This window comes from Oreochromis niloticus, linkage group LG22, assembly GCF_001858045.2.
Source record: "Oreochromis niloticus isolate F11D_XX linkage group LG22, O_niloticus_UMD_NMBU, whole genome shotgun sequence".
NCBI lineage: Eukaryota > Metazoa > Chordata > Actinopteri > Cichliformes > Cichlidae > Oreochromis > Oreochromis niloticus.
In genome coordinates this window covers 9,866,908-9,892,968 of record NC_031985.2, presented here as the reverse complement: position 1 = coordinate 9,892,968, position 26,061 = coordinate 9,866,908, and the positions used below count along the sequence as shown (strand labels likewise).

At 42.9% G+C, this 26,061-nt stretch overlaps 1 protein-coding gene across 1 annotated transcript in view; it reads left to right on the top strand.

Moving 5' to 3' along the window:
* macf1a (microtubule actin crosslinking factor 1a) overlaps window positions 1–26,061 on the top strand; it is a 235,581-nt gene that overhangs the window by 125,505 nt on the left and 84,015 nt on the right. The window contains 31 exon segments of the mRNA XM_025902114.1: window positions 6,375–6,541; window positions 6,890–7,002; window positions 8,119–8,225; window positions 8,620–8,739; window positions 9,744–9,785; window positions 9,787–9,840; window positions 10,572–10,699; window positions 10,800–10,893; window positions 11,401–11,555; window positions 12,363–12,657; window positions 12,946–13,074; window positions 13,160–13,237; window positions 14,120–14,281; window positions 14,493–14,597; window positions 15,063–15,158; window positions 15,276–15,401; window positions 18,025–18,177; window positions 20,726–20,880; window positions 21,266–21,392; window positions 21,529–21,712; window positions 21,880–22,046; window positions 22,413–22,591; window positions 22,685–22,823; window positions 22,903–23,096; window positions 23,255–23,414; window positions 23,513–23,596; window positions 23,674–23,781; window positions 23,926–24,024; window positions 24,860–24,982; window positions 25,097–25,188; window positions 25,461–25,596. Of these exon segments, the coding sequence (XP_025757899.1) occupies window positions 6,375–6,541; window positions 6,890–7,002; window positions 8,119–8,225; window positions 8,620–8,739; window positions 9,744–9,785; window positions 9,787–9,840; window positions 10,572–10,699; window positions 10,800–10,893; window positions 11,401–11,555; window positions 12,363–12,657; window positions 12,946–13,074; window positions 13,160–13,237; window positions 14,120–14,281; window positions 14,493–14,597; window positions 15,063–15,158; window positions 15,276–15,401; window positions 18,025–18,177; window positions 20,726–20,880; window positions 21,266–21,392; window positions 21,529–21,712; window positions 21,880–22,046; window positions 22,413–22,591; window positions 22,685–22,823; window positions 22,903–23,096; window positions 23,255–23,414; window positions 23,513–23,596; window positions 23,674–23,781; window positions 23,926–24,024; window positions 24,860–24,982; window positions 25,097–25,188; window positions 25,461–25,596 (4,071 nt within the window).

Below are 26,061 nucleotides of genomic sequence, written 5' to 3'. Positions count from 1 at the left end.
GGGTTTCCTTTTAATGTAAACTTGAACTTGTCATTTTAAATAGCACACAGCTATGTGTCTAGCTCCCATGATTTTAGCTGGAAATGGTTATTCAAGGTTAATCAGAAAGGTGAGATTAGTTCCCTTCAGCTTCAGTTATATATTAGATGTCCACACTTTTAGCATATCATTTTGTAATTTCCAGACTAGCTTTTCCTACCATTGTGTCTCACTATTGTTTAAGAGGTTTAAATGGTTAATATAATGCAACTTGTATTCTTCCATCAGTTAAACTTTGAATGCACTGGTCTAAAATTTTGCCCATTTATATTCTCAGTTGTTTGATTACTACCCACAGCTTGTGGCGGGAGCACAGAGCAGGACCATAGTGTGACCAGTGAATCACCCTGGAGGGGCTCTGACTATGATGCCTCTTAGAGGAGGTGTTTCATTTTGTCCAACTGAGCGGAAGCTCCAGGGTAGACCCAAGGCACTCTGATGAGATTAAGTCTCTTAGCTGGTTTGGGAACTCCTTGGCGTTCCCCCAGAATAGCTGAAGGATGTGGCTGGGGAGAGGAAAGTCTGGGCACCTCTGCTTTGTCTGCTCACTCCACCCAGATAAGCGGTAGAAAATGTGTGGCTGGAACTTTAATTTCAGTCAGTTCCTAATCTGCATTTTACTCAGTATTGGCTGGGTAAGAGACTTTGGGACTAAGGCAGGGTTTTTCCTGCCTACAGGAATTTTTGGCACCTCATTAAAGTTTTAGCCAGAGCCAAAGAAAAATCCAAAGCAGTGAAATAAATGTTATTTTTTAACCAGTTTTCTTAATTTGATATTCCTTTAATCTTGCTAAATTAAATACTTATAGCTATAAAGTAGCCAGAAGTAACAGGAAAATGCACAGATTTCTTTATTATACAGTAACAAACGTTTCTGTGCTCAGGGATTAATGCCACAACCCAAAAACCCAGGACTGTTTACTACTGCAAACACATAGTAGGTCCTAAAAGTTAAAAAGCATGAAGGTTATTTACCTTTACTGCCACAATATCACTTTATTACATCTCCAAAATAAATCTGCCTCTAAACCAGAGTGTCACACTCTTTTTAGGTCATGAACCACATACAGGCCATGTTGTTCTCAAGTGTGATGGACCAGTAAAGCTACTGGATAATATTTAATCATAGCATGTCCAGTTCCATTTACAGATCAGAGTACGACACTTTTAATATATAAAGTATTTGGGGATTTAACAACATGGTATTAAATGTGATTCAAACAAGCTTGAAGTTAAGATCTAGAAATAACTTTAATTTTCCTTTAACTTTCCACTTCTGTGTAATAATGCTTGCGTCACCACACCAGGAATAGCCGTGTATTTTATCGAAATATGTGAATTTTTAATGAATTCTCTGCAATTTCTTAGACTTTGCAAAACCATCCGGTGGGCCGGTTCTGCTCTAAATCTTTTGCATAATCCAGCCATGGTGCAGATGCTGAGATCTGAGTGCTAAGTGTGTTGTTTTCTGATAGCAGACCAGCAATCCCATTAACATTTGATCAGATATAACTGAGAAATAACAAGAGCTTCTAGAGGAGAATCAATCTATAAAACATTAAAGGCTCCAATAGTCGATGATGCAGTAACAACCTAATGTGTTGAAAAGCAAACATGCAGGTTGTTGCTCAGGCGTCGGCTTATTACAGCACACCTCTGCATTTAGATTTGAGTTTGTGTGCACACTTGCAGGAGTGATCCAAAACAGAAAGGGGGAGACTTCCTGTTAGCTTACAGCTGCTCAGCTCTCCTTAACCTTGAAAATAAGAGAGCCTGCTGCAGCCACTGCAGTAATACAGCTTAAAGATGATGGGCACTTTTTGCCACCGCTGCTGTGGTTTGTTCACTTCTCCTTCAAATGCTGAAGGCGGTACAGTAAGGGGATGCTGTCGGGTTGTGTTAGGCTGTACGTGATCTCATTTGGTGCACAGATGCTGCTGAGTCATGAGAAACACGCGTTTGCTATAGATTCGGGCTCTGCAGAGTTCCTCAGTTTAAAATGTTGCTTTACTGGGCAGCAATAATCGATGCTCGTGTGTCGAGCGTGCTCCTGCGTCATGTCACGGTGGGTGAGTGTCAGGATGTGTCTGTGTTCGGTTTAAAGTGCAGCTGTCCTTTGTGTGGGGGTGTGTGTTGCCCTTGTCTGCATAAAAAAGGGATTTGAAATGCGCATTCATCAGTGAGACGGCTGCTTCATTGAGCCCAGAGGGGATTCCTACCGCACACTGAAAACACCACCCAAATTTACCCATTTACCCCCATCCTGCTGTGTCTGAAGCTATCCATCCAACATTTATTTTTCTGGCCTTCATGCACACATCCATCTTTTCAAACTTTAAACATGATTTTGCAGAGGTGCTTTATGTTTAAGTCAAATAAATCAATCCATCTTTTTTTATTTTTCATTTTTCCTATCCTGCACTCACCCCTCCCTCCCCTCCCTCCCCTCCCTGCAAACTTCAAAGAGGCCATGTTTCTAAAAGAGGGCTGGTCCAGAGCCCCAGGGGGCTGCTAGTGGATCATGGATGTTTGTGACTGGATCATAGCTGCACTGAGCGCTGCTGCTACCTGATCTAATCTCTAATCTGTGTGCGTCTGTTTATAGTTTAGCTGGAGTAACATTCACACGGCTGGGTCACGCATGAGCGTCACATCTTCACATGTTCATACCCGCACTTCACACCTGCACATACCGTGAAGATAAACTGTGTTTAGTGAAGATATAATCAGGCCTTTAGCTCAACTGGAGAAGATTAAAAGCCATGCATGTCATGTGACCGGACCTGTTCCCTCTTATTGGGTAACTAACCTGTACTTTATCTAAATTTTACTCACTGTGCCTGGAAATTAGCGAGTATCCTGTTCACACGTTCAAATTTGTTGTTTCAAATCCCTTTGTTTAGTTTAATCTCTGCTAAGATCCACGCTGATGTCACCATGTTGGGCATTCGTGCTTTCACTGTTATTATGGAGGCAGAAAGTTTTAGTTTTTATTTTGAGTTTGTTTACTTATGATTAGAAAAGAAGAAAACTGTATTAGATGATTACATTGAAGTTGTGTTGACAGACTCTGTAAGCTTCAGGAGACTCGGTCGAGTTAATTAAACAGTTGTAAAGTTGAGCAGTTTTGTCTTTGTTCGTTAGCCGAATACCCAACAGACTAATTTAGGAGCTAAATGTTAAGCCGACATGGTTTAATGACTGCGGAGACTGTTCACAAAAGGCATAAACTACTGTGCTAAGCAGACCTGTTTACAGCAAGACAGCAGTTATAAACTTATAGTTTTGTTTTTTTGATCATTGAGGAGCAAAACTTTGAAAATCAAGATTTCGGAATAAGCATTAATTTTATAAAATGTCTTTTTTTTTCTTTTTTTGAGTCCCATTACTGTAGGTGTCTCAGCCATTTCTGTTGTGAGCTGGCATTTTGAGCCAATAGGTTCAAAGCTGACAATATGACATGCTTTAAATGACAACCTTTTCCTCTGCACACTAAAGAAGGAAAGCTTAAAGAGATGCAGAAGTAAGAGGTTGGGGAAATAAATGGGCAGAAAAGCAAGAGAGAGATTTGGTGATTTAGTGAATCGTTTTTATAAAATTATTTTGTGATTTTTGGTACCTCTGATCCTCCATAGGTTAAAGCAAACGCATTTATGAAGTGTGGGCCGACTTGAAGGACACTCTTGTTCTGCTGTTCATGCTTCACGCAGCCTCATTCATATCGTAAACTCAAGGTTCACCTGCTTTATCAGGCGCTGTCGCCCGTATCTCTGCAGCAAATGGCCTGACAGAAATTGTACTGCGGCTCACAAAATAACGAGCTGTGTTTGAAAGCTTCTGAAACTTAATAATTCACCTGATGCATGAGAGAACGGCAGACGTGAAGAATGGGGGAAAAGAGGATGAAGTGCTGTAGCAGTGGGAGCGCAGGCTCTGTGCACAGATGCAGACCTCACACAGAGTGCAGTGTCAATATTAAGATGGAGGATTCGATGCTCTGCATTTCCCTGCAAAGGAGGCTGCATGTGCACGAAACACGAAGCCGAGTACATATTTGTTGATTGCTGACTGAGTGACAGTGCAGTCGTGGAGCAACTGTGAGAAATGCTAACCTGCTCGCTGTAGCCCCCACGTCTCAGTGAAGGCATGTGTGGTGTGAATAATGACGAGTTGTCATGTAGCAGAAGCGTTTGTTTGTCTCAGTTTTTTGTTTACTTTGTGGTTGTGAGGCTCCTTCAGTGATGCACAATGTTTGTCATATGTCATTTTCACTGAGTGAATGAGGACTCAATAGATGTTACTTTACGTGAAGCTGGAAGCTACACATGCAGAGTGCTGTTGCCGACCTTGCTCATCTTCATCACGTTTCCTTCTCTCTCTCCTCTCCCTCCCATTCCTCGTCTTTTTGGCTGTTGCTGCAGTCTCCTGGCACATGCTGGACTTTCATACTGCTCTGTATTAGCAGCAGTGAGAGAGAAACTGAAAGACTGAGAGAGGGTGGAGTGTTGGACTGTGGCTGAGTTAGGGAAAGAGGGATGACGGAAGAATACAGATGACAATAGTGGCAGCCTAGCACTGACAGTAACCGCCTGTATGTCACTCTGCCTTTGTTTCTCTGGGCAGATGGATCCAAAGAGCTCCAACTGAGAGGAAGAAGAACGCAGGGGGTAAATGGCTGAGTGGTCGTGCAGCTAAGTGAACCGAACCAAGCGTTAGGAAGCCGTCAGTCTTTGTGGAAGACTTTCTCTTAGACCCACCCCTAATAAGCATGCACGTCGTTAGAAGAGCTTTCAGGAGCTGTGTGCTGCTGCATCTGTTGTGTTTAGAGGCGTTTGCACACACAGACTCCTGAAATGTTGGTAGAATCAGATCACGACTGTAGACTGTATATTAAAGATGGGTATAACCACCATGACATCACACACTGGTGACTGGCATTGCAGTTTTAGCTTCTTGAAACCAGATGACAAGTGAGGGAAAAATGCATGCTCACACACAGCTGGTTTTTCCATTTTCACACAGTAGAGCACACTCACTCTGCTTTATCATCCATTCAGACAATAAATTGAACTGTAATGTAGAAAATTAACTTCTTGTTCTATTCAGTAAGACTTGAAACCAGACACTGAGATTATAAACCCATCAGAAGGGTGTTTAAAGAGAGCTGACACCTGTGAATGTCTGTACAGTACTTCTGCGGTTTTAAACACTTTTATACTGGTGTCACTTTTCAGAACTGGAAGCTTTGTTCATAGTTTATATACACTTTATAGGCAGGAGTTTATCCGAAGCTGTCATTACAGTACGTAGTTGGCATGAGTCGTGCTCTCGCTTTTGAAAATTCCTGCTAATGTAATCCAGGGAGCTCCTTAGTGGAGGACACAGCACAACCTCTGGCTCGCTGTGAATACACGAGACTAAAAACTCTTATGGATTTTGTGCTCCGGAGCTGGCTGGTTTAAGGCTGCAATTTAAGGACCCCCAATGTTTTAAAAAGAAACAAGCTTAATCTAAACAACTACTGGTGAAGGCCCACTGATGATGCAAAATCAAACCTATTTGTGGGCAAGTGCATTTTGTTTAACATATTTAACTGACAGATCGTGTGCATTTGACTTTGTCTCTGAACTCCATGAAACAAACAGCAGGGGAGACGATACAAGGGCTCTGAGTTTATGTAGAGGAGGAAGAGGATGAGAAGGAAGAGCAGATTGATCAGAATATGAAGCAGAGCAGATGAAAGGACATGAAAAACTGAAGAGACAGATCGAGGATGGGCGCGGGGGGGTGAGACAGATGAACAGGGTTGGGGGTGAGGGGGGTACGTGAGCTAATAAGCAGGATAGACTGTAGACGCTGCAGACGGGAAATGGGAGGAGGCATTAATAAACATTAATAAAAACTCCTCTGAAACGAACACATCCAGATATCACACATGCACTCAGTCATTAAGTGTCAGGAGAGTGATGGTCTGAAAAGAGCGAGCGGGTTGAATAAAAGGAAATAAAATCTCTGCAGTGAGTTAGTTTCATACAGAGAGGGAGAGAGCGCGCATGGACGTTTCTGCCAACTCACTGTCGCTGCGCCTTTGAGTCTGTAATGAAGCTGATGGAGGGAGGCTGAATGCATCAGTGCACAGAAAATAATGAATGAGAAAAATCTCCACATGCTGGATCCTGATTAGATTTGTTTTGTGAGTCTGAATATTGTTTGAATGCGTTTCAGTACATTTGGCAACGAGGTCCGAAACATTTTGACTCTCTGATCACAGCTCTGCAGAGGCGAGGGGGGGATGGTGAATCCCAGTCGTAACCCCTTCTCTCTCTCTCCCTCAGATTTCAGAAATCTACGTGTGCGGCGAGTCAGCTGACCTCACAGCCAAAGAGAAGCTGCTGTTATGGAGCCAGCAGGCGATAGAAGGCTACCCCGGCCTCCGCTGTGTCAACTTCACCTCATCGTGGAGCGACGGACGCATGTTCAACGCTCTGCTGCACAGATACAGGTTAGACGACGAAGGGCGTGATTAAAATGTCCTTCTGAGAAGCACACAGACCGACTTCAACACACAAAATATTAATTGGTGATGTCAAAATGGTTTATATAGTTTCAACAAATACTTGTAACAATGTATCTGGTTGTGTGATTGAAGTGGTTTGATCTTAATCTGACCTGAAGTCATCAGACAAGCACAGTAATTCATTCACTAATGTTCGGTGGACATTTTACATTTTCACAGCAGACGCAGCAGAAACATTTATGTTTATCAGATTTTACAGATCAGAGTCTGACAACCACAAACAAACAGGAAAAAAGCAAACCAAAGCTTTTTTTGTTCCAACTTCTTTTTCAGGCCCGACCTGATCGACATGGAGGTGGTGTCACGGCAGAGTAACCGTGAGAACCTGGAGCAGGCCTTCGAGATCGCTGAGTCGTTAGGGGTGACCAGACTGCTGGACGCTGAGGGTGAGACTGTTGATCCACTGTTGAGTAATCTGACCAGCTTGTTTATGGCCGAGCACAGGCAGGTCTTCAGTGTTTTACTAACTGAGCTTCTTATATTTAACGAAAGGTGTGAACTGGAGGAAATTCAAACTAGGCTGTCCTTTTGTCTTCCAGCTTTTATTTTGAAAGCTTGCCAACCTCCCAGGCAACCAGTAATGACCCCCAAGCATACACTTTCATATTTACAACTGTATCTTTAATGGCTCAAGCTCCAGACCCTGGCTCTGTGTGGAAAACCCTTTTATATATTTAGGTCTGTTTCCCCTGAAGCAAAACGCCTCAAAGACTCATCATAGACCAGTCATTCCAGAAAAAGCTGCTGAGGACCTCCTGAGACCTCAGAGACCTGTTTGTTGGCACAAAGAAACATGTTGAGATGTTCCTACGGCCTGTATTTTTTCCTCCGTTTTATTTATAAGGCTTATATTAAGTGATTATGTTTGCTTTAATTGACAGTTTAGTTGTGTGTTTTTTTTGGGGGGGCGGGGGGTTCAGATTTTTGTTTAATCCGCACCATCACAACAGATCTGAAAAGAATAGACGGCTTGTTTCACTTGGAAGGGCTCTTTTGACCCCGTTTTGTGATTTCACATCAAGTTTCCAGATACAACTGCAGGACTTGGACGTATTCCCAAACCTTTGATCTGCTTAATTTATGAATAAAATCATGAAAAATGCTACATGCCTGTCCAAGAAACAGCTACATTTGAGCCTCAGAAAATAGACTAAATAATGCAGTGCTTTTCGTCAGTCTCTCAAACAGTTCAAGACTGAAAGTCGGTACTTCAGATGCAACTTAATTGTTCCTTTTATGTTGTTACAGACGGACACAGCTGTGAAAATGTTGATATAAACACTCAGCCTTCCTAAATCTTACTGGCTGCTTGATTTATGGTCACAGATCATTTCTAGTTAATTGATTCACATGTGGGTTTGGGTTTAACACTCAGCCAAATATCTGAAAACCTCAGAGGTTGTTTTTTCTCTCTCTCTCTCTAACTGATAATGTGATAAGCACCAAACTATCTGCATAATTCTCGCAGCTTTTCACTTCATCCCCTCTCATTTTCTCCCCAGATGTTGATGTTCCCTCTCCAGACGAGAAGTCAGTCATCACTTACGTCTCCTCAATCTACGATGCCTTCCCTAAAATCCCTGAGGGTGGAGAGGGCATCGGCGCACACGTACGTCACCGTCTTGTTTACCATTCATGCCATTATTTATTTATTTATTTATTTATTTAGAGCATGAACTACACTTCCCAGGACTCCATGTGATTCGTTAGCGTGCATGCAGTGCAGTTCGTAGCACATTCCTGCAGTACTGTTCCTCCATATCCTGTTAACATTAAAACATGAATACATTTAGGCAGGTTATTATTAGTTCACTGTGGACCTTTTAGAGTAATGAACCAAAACCTTTAAATAATGATGCAGTTAATTTAAAACTGTTCCAGCCATTCATTTTGAGCCAGCCTACCTGTTACCAGGCAGTGTGTGAATGTGTGATGCATGATTTCCCACTAATGAACAGCTTCTGTCATGTCTGCGACATTTTCTTTCTCTCCCCCATCCTCAGGAGGTGGATCAGCGCTGGTCGGAGTACCAGTCCAGGTTCTCGTCTCTGCTCCAGTGGAGCCGCCAGCATACGGCCCTCATGGCCAACAAGAACTTCCCACAAAACCCCGTAGAACTCAAGGTGAACACGACAGTTTTCTTTTAAATATTTAGATGTGCGAGAGTTCATGTTTAAGAAAACCACCTAATAAGCCAAATAAAGGAGACTCAAGTAAGTTGAAGTGATCATTATTCTAAATTATATATTAGAAGAGCACTCAGGGCGTCCCTCCGTAAGGTCAGTAACCATCTCCTGATCTTTATTATTCCTAATAATGTGATCTGGACACAACTTGCCCTTGCTCTCCAAGTTTCATTAAATTTGTCTGATGGTTTGTAAGTCTATGAAAAAGAGAAGCTCAATCTTGTAATATTAAATAGAAATTATAATCATTCCTAGATCCGCTCTTTGATCCACCATATTTTGTGAGTTTCTACTTTGCTCACGCTGCACTTCTCCAAGTTTCATGAGATTCAGTTTGGTGGTTTTTGCATAATGTTGCTGATAAACTGACAAACAGCACTTAAAATGTGTAATGTTTCACCCAGCATTGGGAAAATTGGTGACTTAGAGATTTACCTTTATTCTAGCTGGTGTTTTTAATGCAAATTTCCTTCACAGCAGCATGAATGCATTTGACTGTGGTGGTAATCGAATCCCTTGTATATCTTCCCAGCTTTGCATCTGCAATCTCACAGATGTGTAGCCTTGAATCAGGAAGCTGACAAGCAATTTCAGTGAAACCTTGAGGGAGCAAATAAAGGGAGGACACAAGGAGGGAGAGTAGAAGGGTTGAATAATGTGGAAAACTTCACACAGCAGTGTATTCAGATTAAAGGCAAAATAAAGGAAGAGTCAGTGAGTTAGTTTGCAGAAGAAGGTGTTAGATTGAAGTAGAAAGAATAATGGTTGACAAAGTGTCTCGAGATGTGGAGAAAAAGAGACGATTCACGTCACGAATGACCCCTCAGGCAGGCGATGATTAGGAAGCTGTAACCTTTGAAAACAGGTGCTGGCTTCAAACAAAGCCTGCGTTAACACCGACCCCATAACGCTCACCAGCACCCGTTTCTCTCCTCCTTCAGGCACTTTACAATGAGTACGTCCATTTCAAAGAGACGGAGATCCCCCGCGAAGGAGATCGAGAAAGGTCACATCGAACACCTCTACAAATTGCTGGAGGTAAGAACAAATGAAGAGTGGAGACGCGGAAGGAAAAGGCGACCAGCACTTGGCACCTTTCCGTGCATCATGGGGTCGAGCTCAGGGGGGATTGTGTCAATGAGAGGAAGTTAGAGAACATTGTTGGCAGCGTGTTTGTGTGCGCTGAGTCACACGTTTGCCTCCCGAAGCGAAGTCGTTTCTATCGTCGTGCTGTTATCAATGCAGCGGATTGTTTGATTGTAAACAAACACATGATAGTCGATAATAGTTCCCATTTTATTCTCACTCAGCTGATGTTACCGGGGTTTTTCTGTGGCATGACTTATGATTGCTCATAAATGGGGTCACTGATGTAATGGCTTTGGTAACGCGTCCCACTTTTAAGCCTCATCTTGAGCTTCACGGCTTTGGATTTTTAGGAGGTAGAAGTGACCATATTTTGACCTTAGCAAGCTCGGTTAAAAAGCTGCCTCCACAGACTGTACCAGCTTTTATTTTAGTTTTTTAGAAGTACCCCGATACCTGCTGATAACTGTAAAGTAATATAGAAATATAATACTAGAATTCTACCACCTTTAAGCCCTAATTATGCTCGAGTTCATGGCTTAATGCAATTTAACGGGAGCGCTATTTAAAAAAATCACCCTCTAAACAATTATGTAAAAGGTGGAAACCATAGCTGGCTTGTACTAACAGATGTTGGGATGTGTGGCGTGTATTTACTGCACATGTGTGTTTGTTTATTCCAGGTGTGGATAGAGTTTGGTCGTATTAAGCTTCCTCAGGGCCTTCATCCCAATGACCTGGAGGAGGATTGGGGTAAACTCATCCTGGAGATGCTGGAGAGAGAAAAGGTTCTCCGGCCAGCTGTGGAAAGGTACACACACACAAATCTATTCACATGTTGCATATAATTAAATCAGAACTGCTGATACCAGTTCAATGATTTTCTCATCATCTTCTGTGTGCATTTACAGGCTAGACCTGCTGCTCCAGAGAGCCAATAAGATCCAGAACATGTCTCTGGACTGCGAGGAGAAACTCACGCTTGCTAAGAACACACTCCAGGCTGTGAGCGCTGACTCTCTCTCACTTCACATCCATTTAATTTCCTCTCTCACAGACACACACACGGTCCCTGGGTTTATGTTGGGTAACTGTTTAATAATTTGGCCGAGTATTTTACAGTGTGTTAATGTGTCCAAGCCGTAAACGTGAGCGCTCTTTTGGGACTGTAAATATTTACACACCACTTCGCCTGCCCTTTGCAAACATGCTCACTCTTTCCTTTGACTGTGTTCCTCGGCCTGAGCACAACTTCCTGCCTGAATGAAGGGATGTTAGACAGAATAAGTGATGCTCCAGGATTTGGAGTTTTTTTGTACTCTGATTTTGATATATTTATTTTCACTTTATTGCTCCTGCTTGTATTTGCTGTTGTCCACTTTGGTTCCACTTTACTGTTTACTGAATTTATCTCTGGGTAAACACGAATCATCAGGTCTTCATACTTCATAATAACAGAAAAGCCAAACAGGCCAAACAAAACTGATCAGTGATCCCTCCCCTGGTCTCCAGGACATGTCTCGAGCGGAGAGCGGCGAGGGCGTGCAGTGTGAGAGAGAGCTGGCCTGTTACCTGCAGGACTGCGAGTCTCTGATTCAACAACTCTACCAGGAGCTCAAAATCCTCAGAGAAGAGAAATACTACCAGGTGGAGCAGCTGGTGTTCAGGTGAGTCATGGTGGCGGGATGGAGTCACTGGCTTGGTCCTTTTGAAGGAGCAAACATGGCAGCATTTCAAAAATTAATACAAAAAAAAAAATTCTTAAAACAGTAAGGGATTCTGTTTATTTTTTAATAAAGTAATATAATATGCCAAAAATATATATAAAAAATAATTGTAGGAATTATTTTATAAAATATCTATAAATCAATTTAATTTTATTTATTTACTTATTTCATTTATTAACCTTAGTTTGATCTTTTCTTATAACTCCTATTAATTTCTGTATATTCTTTAATTTTATGTTGGTTTAAGTTATTATAGTTTTTGTGATTTCTGCATTATTTTGTAGACCTAAAATGATTTAAGCAGTTTCAGTCCTGTGTGCAGCTCTATCAGAGCAGTCTTCAATTGTTATGATCTGGACAATTTAGATTAATAGCTGGGAATACAAGCTACTCATTATAGGTCAACAAGTTGCCTGTTGTGGTTTTGTTTTGTATTAATACCTATTGTATCCTCCTCTGCATCTAGTGTTCACTGATATAAACCAGTGGTGTCAAAAAATGATGGAAAGCGTGTCCCCATTTTGCGGCTCATCAGGATGCTGCTCGTCTAATTTAAACTGCTGTTATGAAAGCTAATGAAACAACCATTTTGTAAATCTGCCACTGTGTGCTGCCCTTTAAAGCAGCAGTACCTTTAAGAAAAGAACTAAGCTTTGTAGCAGGATCATGCTGTCAAAGATTAAATGTTTCATATGTTTATAATGACGTGATCAGTTATGTACTGTTTTTCTTTTCTTTCATCATCAGAGTTTCCCGCCTACAAGAGGAGCTGGTCTCCCTCAGACTGCAGTGCTCCAGCGTCTACAGGAAAGGCCACTTCTCTCAGGCCCTGGGCACCACGGGGACAGAGCACACCAGCCAGAGACCCGCTGATACGGGCCTGTCTCTGGGTCAGACGCTGCTGGGAGCTGTGGGAGCGGTCGGAGCCGCACTCCTGCGGCGGCCGATGGCTCGGTCCCAGCTGGTGGCCATGTCTTCATCAGAGGACGAAGGAAGCCTGAGGTTCATCTACGAGCTGCTCGGATGGGTGGAGGAGACGCAGGTCAGTCTCTGTCAGCCTCTCTTAAAATCAGGGCTGTTGTTTTTACTGCTGATTATTTTATACGCTGTTTTATTATTAAATTATTTAAATCCTGAAAATGTAGTAATTTGGTGAAATATGAATTTAAATCATCCTAAATATAATAAAACATGAATCAGAATTTGTAAAAAAGTCACATATGGATTCAGAAGTAATCTGAAGCAATCCTTGAAAGCATTCAAAGACATATAATAGAAGATATTTGTAATTTTCAGTGGAAGGGTAAATCATTCTGTGTTTGTGTTTTAGGAGCTGTTGGAGCACGCCGAGTGGGGGGCAGACCTCACCTCTGTAGAAAAAAACCTCGACGAGCACAACAACATACAAACTGCGATTGAAGAGCTGATGAACAGCCTGCAGGAGGCACGCAGCTACGAGGTTCACCCATCCCTCCTCCCTTTGCAAGCACCGGCGTCTGTGCAGTGATGGTCTTTGTAACGAGGCTTCACTTTCTCTCCTCCAGGCTAAAGTCTCTCCCAACTTCAAGAGCAGTTACTCTGAGACGCTGGCCAAGCTGGAGAACCAATACTGCAAACTACTGGTCAGTCTCAGCTCAGAGGGGCTTGTGGCTTTGTTTGTGTGTGTGTTTGAGTTCCTCTACACTTCTTTGTTTCCCCAGATCACCCAGCATCCTCAGTTAATCCCATTACAGCATGGCACAAATCTGCATCTGCTGCTGCCCCTAAATGTCCCCCCTTTCTGTCTCTTCTCTGTATCCTCTGTTTTCTACTCATCCCATAATATATTTGTAATCACATCCATACTTCTTCCTCTCAGTCTGTTTATTTTCTTCCTGGCTTCTGTGGGTTTTAAGAAGTATGTGCTTGTAGATTTACTTCTAAAAAAGCTATTTTAAATGTAATAAATGCATTAATAACATTCAGGACAAAGAAGGGGAAAATAAACCACAGGCACAGCTCACTTTGAAATATTTATGCATTTCTTCTCTGGGCTGTAGTGCCATTTATCCATCTGTCTATGTCACCAACCAAAATAAAATGTGCGGCTGGCTAACGTTACAGCTCAGCCGAGGGAGCCGCAGTTAAGATTTTTATCCTGTCGACCTCTTTACAGGTCATGATTTCTGTAAATAGACCAGAGTCTTTCTAAATTACTTTTAGAAGAGAAGAAAAAGGCAAATATTTCTACACCTGTAAAACTGGGCAACTTGCACTAAAACAATTGCCATCACAACACTATCCAAATTTAAATTTAGAGTTCAGCACCCCTTTAAGAAATTACATGCAGGACATTGGGTTCTTACATGGGGCAGTGTTTGTCATTAGTTGCCTCCTCTGATGGTTTTCTGGGAACATGCATCTGGATCATCAGTGTAATCCAAACTTAGTAAGAGGGATCCTTTTGCAGTATTTGCTTCTGCACTGCTGATTAGCATGGGGTTTTGTTTGTGTGGTTGCCATAGGAACATTCGTCATGGCGCCTGCGGAGCTTGGAGAGCCTCCACATGTTTGTGTCGCAATGCACTGACGAGCTGATCTGGCTCAACGAGAGGGAGGAGGAGGAGATCGCCTACGACTGGAGCGACAACAACACCAACATGAACGCAAAGAAAGAATTATACAGTGTGAGTGTGAGGACGAGGAGAGACGCACACACGGACGGCTTCCTCCGTCACAAAACGCAAACCTTTAACCTCACTTGGTTTCCACATAAAAGTCTTGTTTACCTCCCAACATATAAAGAGTAGCTTTGCATTAGACTGGTTGTCTAAAAAAAAAATCAAAAAAAATCCCGTCTTCACCTTTAACCTTCCCCGCTTCCTGTTCTGCCTGCAGGAAATGAGGTTAGAGCTGGATGAAAAACGAGATGTGATGCGGTCACTCCAGGAAACGGCCAGCCGTCTGTGTCAGGAGAACCATCCTGCCAAGCAGACCGTGGAGGTGAATTTCATGATTTTATTCATTCGGGCTGGATGACCTTTAAAGACGCTGGGTTTTTGTATCCGTGGCTCGCTTGTCTGGAACAAATCAACCACGTTGCTTTTGTTAAAATGCTCTTTTATTCACTTTGCACTCATTTTTTCTAAACCTTCCTTGGCGACAAGCAGGATTTACTATGTACATTTTAAAATACTGGTGTAGCTACACTTATTTGGGATATGGTTTTCATACCAGTCTCATGCTAATGCTTGCTGTCCCCTCACACTGCTGAGAGGCAGAAACCCCAGTGGCTGGGTGAAACGCTGTCTGTGCTGATTAACATCCCAGTTAGAGCCTTGCAGATAGATTACAGGCAGTTTATATGATCGGAGGCTGTAAAAATCTCACTTATTTCCCCTAAAGGACCTCTTACATAAGTTTAGCATGGCACCAACTTTCAATCTCCATCCATCTCCCTGTTATCAGGCTTACAGTGCAGCCCTGCAGACCCAGTGGCAGTGGGTGGACCAGCTCTGCTTGTGTGTGGAGCAGCATCTCAAAGACAACACGGCGTACTTCCAGGTGAGGCTGAAATTCTTATTTTTCTGAGTTTGGTAAAAGACTTCATCCACATATATAATTAGGATTATATTAAAATGATTTTGTGTCATTACATGCAAATCCATTTTTACTTGTCAGTTCATGAGTGACGCCCGGGACTGTGAGTCATACCTCCGCCAGCTCCAGGAAACCATCAAGAGACAGTACACCTGTGATAAGAACAGCAGGCTCAGCAAACTGGAAGACCTGCTGCAGGACTCAATGGTATCTACACATTTGCTTTCTATCTTAAGAATAAGATTCAGTTTCTTCTATGCCAGGCAGATTTATGGTGCTGAAGGAAAGACCGACTGTGGTTTTTTATTTTCACTAGATTTACTGCAAAGAATTGTGTCATGTTAACCTCTACTGGAGCTCGATAACAGAGAGACAATAACAGAGATTGTTTTTACGTTGTGTCTCCATTTAGTGAGATAATTTCAAGAAGCGGCTCCGTAGTGTAGTGCTTAACAAACATCCATAGTTTGATCCTGGGAGGAAGAGGCCGTCTGGTGTAACTCCAAATCAAACATGCACAGCTACCTGCTGCGTAAGAGTCTAGCTGAGAGTGGCCATTTCTAATCTAAGAAGGGTCTTTGTTTCCTTCTCTAACTCTGTGTCAACATCTCAACTTTACCTGATATTTTGGATTTTTAAAAAAGCACTTTTCCCTAACTACAAGTCCCAGCTATACCCTGCACATTCATACACTACGATCTATTCTACACAGACAGTGCTTTGGTTTCACTCACACACCTTTAACACACCCCAGGGGCAAATTATGAAGTACTAGAAGAACCAGGTTTCAAATCATCAAACGTACCACTCTACCTTCTGAGTCACAGCTGCAAAGTCATGTGCAAACCAGAAAATATGCTACAATGAACATTTTAAGTAGCACATTTCTATCCCAGTGTCCTCAATCTCTGCTTCCACCGTGTGCACAAAGTGCAAACTCGAACATTCAGCATACTCCCAGACTGACATATTATCAGGAATGATACGGCATTTTTCTAACCACCATAGCATCAGAGACCTGCAGTAGCTGAGCTGCTGGTGTTGCAGCGTCCTCCTGATTGTTTTTGCTCTGCCTCGGGCGGCTGCAACACATCATGTGACGGGGCGAAGTAATCTGTTACAGAGTCCTGAATCATCTCCCCCCCTGTGGCACATTTGCAAGCCTGCCATATTTGCACCTACTTCTCACACACACACACACACACACACACACACCTCTGACTTCGAGCAGATGGCAGGGTTAGTGCGGGCATCGCTCCACAGGCCAGAGCAGCATCCATGTCCTCTTATTAAAGAGGTGTGCGAGTGTCACAAACAGATGCTTTTCTTAGCAGCCTGGGTGTACTCAGCATTTTATATAGATATGCTATAATCACATGCTGTCTACTGTGTTTACATCTGTGTCTGTCAGCCTGTGTGTGGTTGTGTGTTGGTGAAGTTTGCACTGCATTGTGCTGACAGGCCGGTCCTGCAGGTACCTTTAAATGACATAACAAAGAAGCAGCTGAACTTTTGTTTGACAGAGATAATAACCGAGACTAGAACATTGAATCATCCTATTCAGCTTCTTTAAGGTGGAGATTGGTGTTTAGCAGTGTCCGTTTGATCAGACCTCTCCCTCCATTCTGACTTGTTTCCTGCTTAATCTTTCCTTTGTGGACTGTCACTGAATGACTTCTTCATATGTGGTTAGATACCACAAGCATTTGTTGCCTTTGAAGCAAGATAAAATGCGTATTATCTCCTGGTACAGGAACCTCTCCCTAAGTATCATAATGCTGTCATACATGCTATCCATGGTCTTCTTATGTAATGTTTTAGTGCAATGCTTCTCTGGTGATCTAATTTGTTTTACAGAAGTCCTTGATACCCTGTGGTTGTAATTAACTAGAATTCCTCATGCATCCACATTTTAATTTATGTCTGTGTAAATTATGTTTGTCACTGGTCCTGCTGACTGCAGCGAATGCCATCTCACTGTGAAATTCATTCCTGGGGTGTGATGTATGAAGTTATTAGCTCTCTGCCTCAGACTGTGTCTAACTCTGGGCTCCATTCATTGTTTTCTTTCCTGTACCTGTAACTGTCTCCTTGTTGTCTCCCTCTCTAATGAATCCTTAATGACTCTCTCTGCTTCTGCTTTAGGGGTGAGAGAGAAGTGAAATGTAATTCTACCTGTCAGGGTGAAAAGCCCATGTTAAATATTTAATGGTTAGTGGTCAGGCTAACACGGGCAGCTGAGTCAGGAAGCAGCAGGCCCACTCATCTCAGCAGCTACAGGCTAATAGGCCGTTAAGCTGATTATGTGTTGAAGGACTTCAGACAGAAAATGTTGCTTAAATATCATTTGGGTGGATTCTGTGGTGTGAAAATGAAGAACTTGAGGAAAGATGAAATAGGGTGAAACTTCTGAACGTCTACTGGAAGTATTTTCTGAAGATTTTATAAACTCATTCACGGATTTCTCCAGCATTATTTGTGATATAGACTGAAACGTCTGCTGCTGGATGGATTCCATACACTGGATTTTGGTACAGATATTTAGAATTTTAATATATTTGGTGTTTAATTACATATTTATCTGCCATCTGCCGTAGTTTCTTAACGTTGTTTATTATTTATGGTGTGTGACTTGGGTAATTATCAAGTAATTACCTAATGGAAAGGTCAGCATGCTGTTAACATCCCTGCTTTAAGTTCTCAGATGGATAGATCTTTACCGTACAATGGGAAAAAATGCCTTTAGATGAATGTTGTTGTAAATCCACACAAGTACAGTCTTCATAAAGAGTTTCAGTGTTTAATGTTGTTGTTGTTTTCCTTCCTGTAGGAGGAGAAAGAGCAGCTCATTGAGTATCGGAGTACAGTAGCTAGCCTGGTGGGCCGGGCCAAGACGGTGGTGCAGCTGCGCCCCCGCAGTGCAGAGAGCACTCTGGGAACTACAACACCCATCAAAGCCATCTGTGACTACAAGCAGATCGAGGTACGGCACCCAGAGCAGTATCATTACACCTCATGAACATGCGGGCATGTCCCTGAAATCGGTGACTTGTTTAAGAAAAAAGTGTGCATATTTAGCACCGACTCACCGATGACCTCACCTCTCGATTGTTTCGCCCCTCACCACCAACCAGCTCCCCCCTGCCCTGCACGTCCCCACAAAGGCCTTACTCAGCTACTGTTTTCTGCTAGTGAAATGTATATTTATGTAAACATCTACATGAGCAGTTTCCTCCATAACGATGAATATCGCACAGCAGTGGATTTCTTTTTTTTTTTCACAGCTCCAGTTTTCTCCTTTTTTCTTTTTCTTTTTTTAAAACCAGCATGTCGAAATTTGGAAACTGAATGGACATAATTAACCAGAACTTGACCTGATCTTTGCCTTTGTCCTCCTCAGAAAACACTCTGACTCAGTCTTTAAGAAAAATAACTCAGGCATTATGAGATTCACTCTCAGATTCAGCTGTGATGACCTCTGGGAATCTAAAAGCCAATCAATTATACATCTGTCCTATCCTCTTTGCACCCTGAGAGCTTGGCACGGACATATAGCTGCCCCCAGCGCTGCTATATTTAGTCTACTATGTGTTAGATTGCCCAGGGTGGTTTGCTCGCTGAAGCATACCAGATGTGAGGTCTTGTTTCCAGGTAAAGGATGAAGGTGGTTTGGTCCTCCACCTCATCACTGATCTAAAGCAACGTGACGAAACCTCGCACACAGCTGACAGTTATAAAAAAAAAACATCTGGACAAACGTGCACATGAACCAAAAGTAATCTTTCTCTCCTTCACTTTCCTGTGTCTTCTCCTTTCTTTCCATACCCTCATGTACCTTTTTTTGGCCTCTCCCCTCTCACTCCCTCCTCTTCCTCCTCCTCATTCTCTTCCCTCCCTTCCCCCTCGTCTGTCGGCTGGGCTGGCAAGACAAACGTTCAGGTATAGCTGCCTATATTCTCCCTCTCTCACCTCAGATTCTAACACTGCACACACTGTACTGCCCCCAGGTGCCGCTTTCTTATCAGCTGATTTCAGGTTGTATAATTGGTAATAAACTTTGTGCCTGCACTATTAGACTTCTTGGAATAAATTAGATGAAATTACGTATGAAATGGTTCCGAGTACCTTTTACTGGATTTCCTCCCTGGAACAAAAATCTGAAAGCTTATTGTGCAATGTTTTTACAGGAAAATATAATTTAGTAATGTTTTCCAAATCAAATCAGCCAATTATGTTTATTTAAGTGTTTTATCATAATGTCCAAGTGACACGTCACTCTTTCTATATGTGCATATGTTTATGGTGTCCTCATAGCCAGAATCTGTTGATAGGATAATCTCACAAAAGTTGATTATGGCAACAATCTGTGAATCAGTAACCACGTACTAACTTAGCCCCTGGGATTACTGCAAATGATTCGGTGTTTCCGGTATAGCCAGCTGCTATCCGGGCCAAGACTTCCTGTTCTGTGTACAGGTTATTGTGTCTGAATGCACATGCTTTTTAATAGGCTGACAAAATGCTGGATGCATTGTTGTCAGACAATAGCCAGGGGTTTGGAGATTGTTTTTTGGAAAATACGTCACCCTTTTGCAGTTTTCATAGTTTATCTTTATGCAGTAAAATCCAGCTTAAATATGATTGGTCAATGGCAATTGGACTACAAACAGAAATAAAAAAATGACTCTTTTCTGCAGATTTCATATATTTATGCAGTTTAGTTTCGTATATTTAGTCACAGATTTGTGTCAGGCTGAGATCAGTTGATAAGAGCAGGTGGTAATCGCTGAACTGAACTGAAGTTAACCCGTCTGTGCCCCTCAGGCTCATTCAGTCAGTCAGAAAATAACATTTCCGTTTCAATATATCTTCATGTATTAAGTGTTTGTGCACAGCTTTGCATTATGGTTTGTGTGTGTGTGTGTGCAGGGAAGGGGTGAGAGAGGGTGGCGGGTGGGGATGGCTGTGCAGCCCTAACGCTGAATTTTAAAGCCAAACTCGTTTGCCTTCTGTTTATATCCTCTGCTGGGTTTCCTGCAGATAACGTGTCACTAATGTTTATTTCCTCGTTAAATTATTCAAACCCAGCTCAGGTTTTAGGAAGTTTCGCTTTGAGTTTGGAGTATATTTGCTGCTTTCACAATAAAAGCCTTTCCTGGTGCAAAGCAGCTTTCACATGGCATTGTCCTCGCTCAGCTTCTCTAATATCACGTCATGTTAGGGCTCCTGCTAATTTCATGAAGTCCATGAATTTTTGCATTTTGTGTTGCATTATGAGTTTTTTTGCTGTTTGCTTTTGATTTACACGTTTTTTCCCCCTTTTTTCTCCTCCCTTGCTTTCTTCTGGGCATTTCTCCTTCCATTCTCTCTCCATCATCTTCTGCAACTCCCTCGCTTTGTGAACCTTTCTCTTAATATTCTCTCTTGCTGTCAATCCTGTTCTCTACATCATTTCCAACATCATTTTCATAACCTCCATTTCCGCTCTCATCTGTCCTTCCCTGTCTGCGCGCCTCGCCTCATACTCTCAGATCACGATAAGCCGAGGAGAGGAGTGTGTGCTGCAGGACAACTCTCAGAGGACCAAGTGGAAAGTGATCAGTCCGACGGGGAACGAAGCCATGGTCCCGTCGGTGTGTTTCACCGTCCCGCCTCCAAACCAGGAGGCCATCGACACAGCCAGCAGGTGAGCCACATACTGGAAACGTGGATTGGTGTTGTGACTGTATTATATATTTCTTGTGGATAGCACTGTCCTGATTATTTACTTTTTTATAGTTGATTTATTTTAAGTATTCAATGCACAAAAGCCACAATTTTCCACAATACCTAGCATAGCGAGGCCGTACACTTCAGGAAGCACTGTAGAGTAGGAAAGTTCGGCCTTCACATCAGTCCAAAATCCTAAGAAACTGTTTTCTAGAGCTTATCTGACTGTTGAGCTTGAGTTTGGTTTATAAAATGGGGCAGCAATGCTGAAATAACTTTAGACTGGACGTCCTTTTAATCTGAATCTAATTTGTTTAGTATTTTAGAGACTAATGTTCATGTTCCTTGTGTTTTGTCTACAGAGCTGAGCAGCTGTACCAGAAGGTCATGTCCCTGTGGCATCAGCTCCATGTGAACATGAAGAGTGTGGTATCGTGGCACTACCTGCTCAAAGACATCAAGACTGTATCTGGGTGGAACTTGGACACGGTGAGATCCTCCCCGTGTGTTTAAATGTGACGGCTATGAATCTGGACTTTATTCTCTCGCCGTGATGATTTCAATTTGTGGTTCTTTTCTTCTTTTCCGTTGTATTTATCTTCTCCCTCCTTGTCTCACCTTTCAGGTTCGGAGTCAGTCTCCATCAGATCGGGAGCACGTCCTCGATCACCTGGAGTCCCAGCTGGCCGACTTTCTGTCAGACAGCAAAGAGAGCTCGCTGTTCACGCCGGCCGAAAGACGAGAGCTCGAGAAGGATGTTCAGCAGGCCCAGCAACACTGCCAGGACCTGCTGCTCAACATGGAGACCGGTGAGTGAAGATGGACGGGCTCACACACGGATACATTTAGTTAATCTCTTGCTGACCTTTAACCAGTCAAAGTGATGCAGATATTAACTCTGGTTGTCTCAAAATGACCGTCTTCATCTGTTAATGAAAATAATCCACCTCTTTCCTCATCTTTCATTGTTCTCCAGTGGAGAAGGATGAGTCAGTCTCTCGGTCGTACCTGTCAGAGCTGCAGAACATCACCCTTTGTATTAATGAGGCTGAGCAGAGACTGATGAGGAGTATTGAGACTCCACCTCCCATCCTGTTGTCAGGTGATGGTGCTGACAACACGGTCCAGATTAGAGAGCAGGAGGTGAGTTTGAGCTCCATCTGCTGCTTGCACACAGTTATAACCCATTTCATAAAGAACTGAGGGTTTTTCGCAGTATATTGTTGTCATCGTCTATAAAGCCAGAGGAAGGAGCGCTCATCCATTGATAGATTTGTTTTTGGATTAATCAAGAAATATCACAGCAAATACTGATCATACAAGTGATGATGATTACAACTGGTATTGAGTAGTTTGACTTAGGAAGTGTGGAAGTTTGGAAACATTTACCACAGAGGAAGATATTTTGATGAAGTAAAGCAGTTTTTATTTAAATTTTAATGATTGTCACCATGTAGTTTAAAAAAAGATGGTTCCAAAAAAACCATTAAAAACGTACTTTCTATGCAGAAGCTGCAGTCTGAGCTGGACAACCTGCGCTCCAGTTTGGGTGACGTGTCTCATCGCTGCGTTAAGTTCTTCGAGGAGAAGCCGATGTCGTCCAGCGTTCCTGTCCTCCGGTCGGAGCTCAATCACGCTGTGGAGAAGATAGACAAACTGCACAACCTCTCAGCTGTCTACCTTGAAAAGTTAGTTAGATTTTCCTCCTTCAGTTATGTGAAACTGCTCTGTTCTTTTTGTTTACCCAGATGATACGATTTGTTGTCCTTTTACATCTTTAGGTTAAAAACAGTGGATGTCCTGATCCGTAGCCTGGATGAAGCAGAGAGCCAAGTCAGGAAGTACGAGAGCAGACTAAGTGAGGAAGACATAGTTCCTGCTGACACAACAGCCATTCAGAACCTCAGAGATCAACTGGGGGTAAGCCTCACCGTCACATAAAGTCCTCTCATGTCTCTATAAAGATGAAACCTCTCACCCTCTAACCTCTAACTTTCAGAAGTGGCAGGCTGAGCTTGGTGAGCAGGAAAGCGTCTTCCAGTCTCTGCAGTTGGAGGTACGTCAGGCCAAAGAGGCGGGGTCTAAGCTCAACAGGCTCCACCCGGACCGCAGCCCTGAGCTCGAGCGCTACCAGGACAAAGCCAATCAGATAACAGAAAGATGGAGTGGAATCAAAAGACAGATGGAGACACGGTGAGTGAAGATGCCTAAAAAGAAAAGGATGAGCATGATTCATGTGTGTTGTGACAAACGATGTAACGATCTGCTTAAAAAAACTAACTGGATGCTGAATTTATTATCAGGACGTTAGTGTGGAAAATGATCTGAAGGTAGTTTTCTTTTTTCTGCAGACGAGCGGATCTTGAAGCTCTGGGCTCCTCCCTGCAGCAGTACAGAGACGGCCACTCCGCTTTGGTCAAATGGATCGAAGAGACGACGGAGAGACAAGAAAACACACAGCCGGGACAGATGGACAGCAAAGCGCTGTCGGAACAACTGGCCCAGCAGACTGTTAGTGCCGCTGAATCCTCTGACTTAAAACATGTGTCCAGATGAGAAAAATGACTTGAGCCTAAACATTTATAAATTCTGATTGTTTTTCTTTCCAGGCCTTGGTAGCTGAGATTGAACAGAATCAGACCAAACTAGACGAGTGCCAGACTCACTCCAAACAATACTGTGCCTCAGTGAAGGTGAGAAACCGTGACAGACGTGTCTCGGAGTGAAGGTACACAGGAAACTTGATTTCTCTCGTGCTTTTATCTTGTAGGATTATGAACTACAGCTGATGACATTCAGAGCCTTTGTAGAGTCGATGCACAAATCACCTGTCAAGAGGAGAAGGTTGCACTCTTCCTCTGACGCTATCACTCAGGAGGTAACGAGATAACTGTTTACCATCGTGATCATTGCAGGAGCTTTATTGTTTTAAGTAAATAAAGTTTGTGTGTTTTGTATTTATCTGAATCTAATATCCTGCAGTCAGTGATGTGTTTGTTTGGGGTTTTGATTATCTCTTCAGTTCATGGACTTGCGCACACGCTACACAGCCTTAGTGACCTTAACAACCCAGCATGTGAAGTACATCAGCGATGCTCTGAGAAGACTGGAGGAGGAGGAGGTGACACTTTGATTCTCTTTCAGTGACTGTCTTGCTTTACACAGCGGTCATCTATTATTAACTGTTTAATTTACATATACACCACTTGTGGTTGCTGTAGCTCACTGAATCGAAGAGTTACTACTATAACTTCTGTTCCCTGAGTGGATGAAGTTCCTATGCTTTTGAGCATTGCCAACAGACTAGCAGAGCTCTGGCTATCAAATCTGACCTCTCGGCAAGCGAGACAGAGAAGCAACACTGCAACATAACAGCAGAAAGTGAGACAACTTTAACTGGGAAGTGTAGATTTAACTATTCTGACCAGGACATACTGGTCTATCAGAACTGGGCAGCAATGCTTGAAAGCTGGAAAAGCAGCTAGCAGCTCCAAATAATTGATGTGCAGCTTGCACTGCAGTCCAAACCCCTTGCAATGCATCCCCATACTGGGGTGACACCAAAAAAAAAACAACAACATCTAATTTGGAGAGCCCTGCAGCAGCAGCGCGGACTCTCTCCAAAAGTGGAGAGTTAACATGCAAGGTGCAGTTATCAGAAGCCTCCGGAGGAGGTGACGCCACACCACAGGCAGAGAGTACAGTGTCAAAAACCTGTATAAGAACTGAGGGATGTTTGTGATGAGAAGGGTGTGTGTGTGCAGGTGGTGCCTGTGATATGTCACCACAGGTCATCTGCCTGAAAGGTGTGAATAGAGGTGTCTCTGCTCAGGACACACAGGGGTGTGATATCTCATACTGTATGTGCTGCACAGGTGAATTGACAAAAAGGGATCTTTTGTGATATCTACTGTTTAATGTCATTAATTTTTGCTTTCTTGCCTCTATCTGTGCAGAAAGAGGTGGAGGAGGAGAAACAGGCCAGGGTGGGGCAGGTTTCAGACCTTCTGGGCTGGGTCAAAGGCCTCCAGGGACGCGCTGGTGGCCCCAACGCCGAGTCTTCTCTGGCTGCTCAACAGGTACTGTTTAAATATGTGCAATGAATGCGAAGGAGACTGTTATGTTGGTACCTCGTTTAGTGGTACATGAAGGTTGTTGTGTTGTCAAATAGATTCTTCATCTGTCTTCTGCAGGCCATCAATGAACAGCTAGCAGCCAAGAAAGATCAGGTGGCTGAAGCTATAAGGAGCACACAGGTCTTCCTTCTGTCGAAACAGGCCAGCAAGTAAGTTAACATGAAATGCATGGACTCCTCTCAGACAGCAATGATTTTAAACTGTCCTCTAAGTCAGCAGCGCACGCACCACAGGCGCCACTTCTGTATTAACTAGTGGGTAAATAGAAGTTAGGATTAGATGATGATAATTGCCAACTTCAAACAATCACATTATACATTTTATGTCAGAGTTACTGTAAAGCATCTTTTTGACACACATGCAGACTAATGTTAAACACTTAACCTACACCTGTTAACCTTGTCCCTTTTTACTTCTGTAGGTTGTCCCCAGAGGAGCGCGCTCACGTGGAGGCTCAGCTGGACGAGCTGAAGACCACCTACAACCAGCTGTGCGACAGCTCCACCCAACAGCTGCAGCAGCTGGAGCAGCAACTGGCCAAAGAGGAGGAAAGAAAGGTAGATCGGTTTGGCTGGGGTGGGCCGAGCGGGGAGAAGGGTGTCTGCAGATTTATGGCAAAGATGTATTCTGCTTATGCGAGCTTAAACAAAAATAACCACAAAGGTACTTCTATAAAATGTTGCTTTGAGTCTGAATATCTTTGCGAGCGAAGCGTGAGTTTATATGTGGGCCAGCAAATTATCGTCTATGTTCTTCAGCATGTTGTGTGTTCACAGAGTTTGCATTTCTGAAAAACATCACCAGTGTTGATGAATCTCACTCATTGACTTGGTTTGGTTTAACAAACACCGACGGATCCTGTTCAGATGTGTATTCAGATCCTCTGTAATAACCATTTCTACCAGGATGACCATCTTTCTGGTCATCACTGGAGAAATAAGGGTTGCTAAAATAATTTATCCGTGTTTTTTTTGTTTTTGGTATAAGAAACCTCCGCAGCTCATTAATCAATATATGGGTGT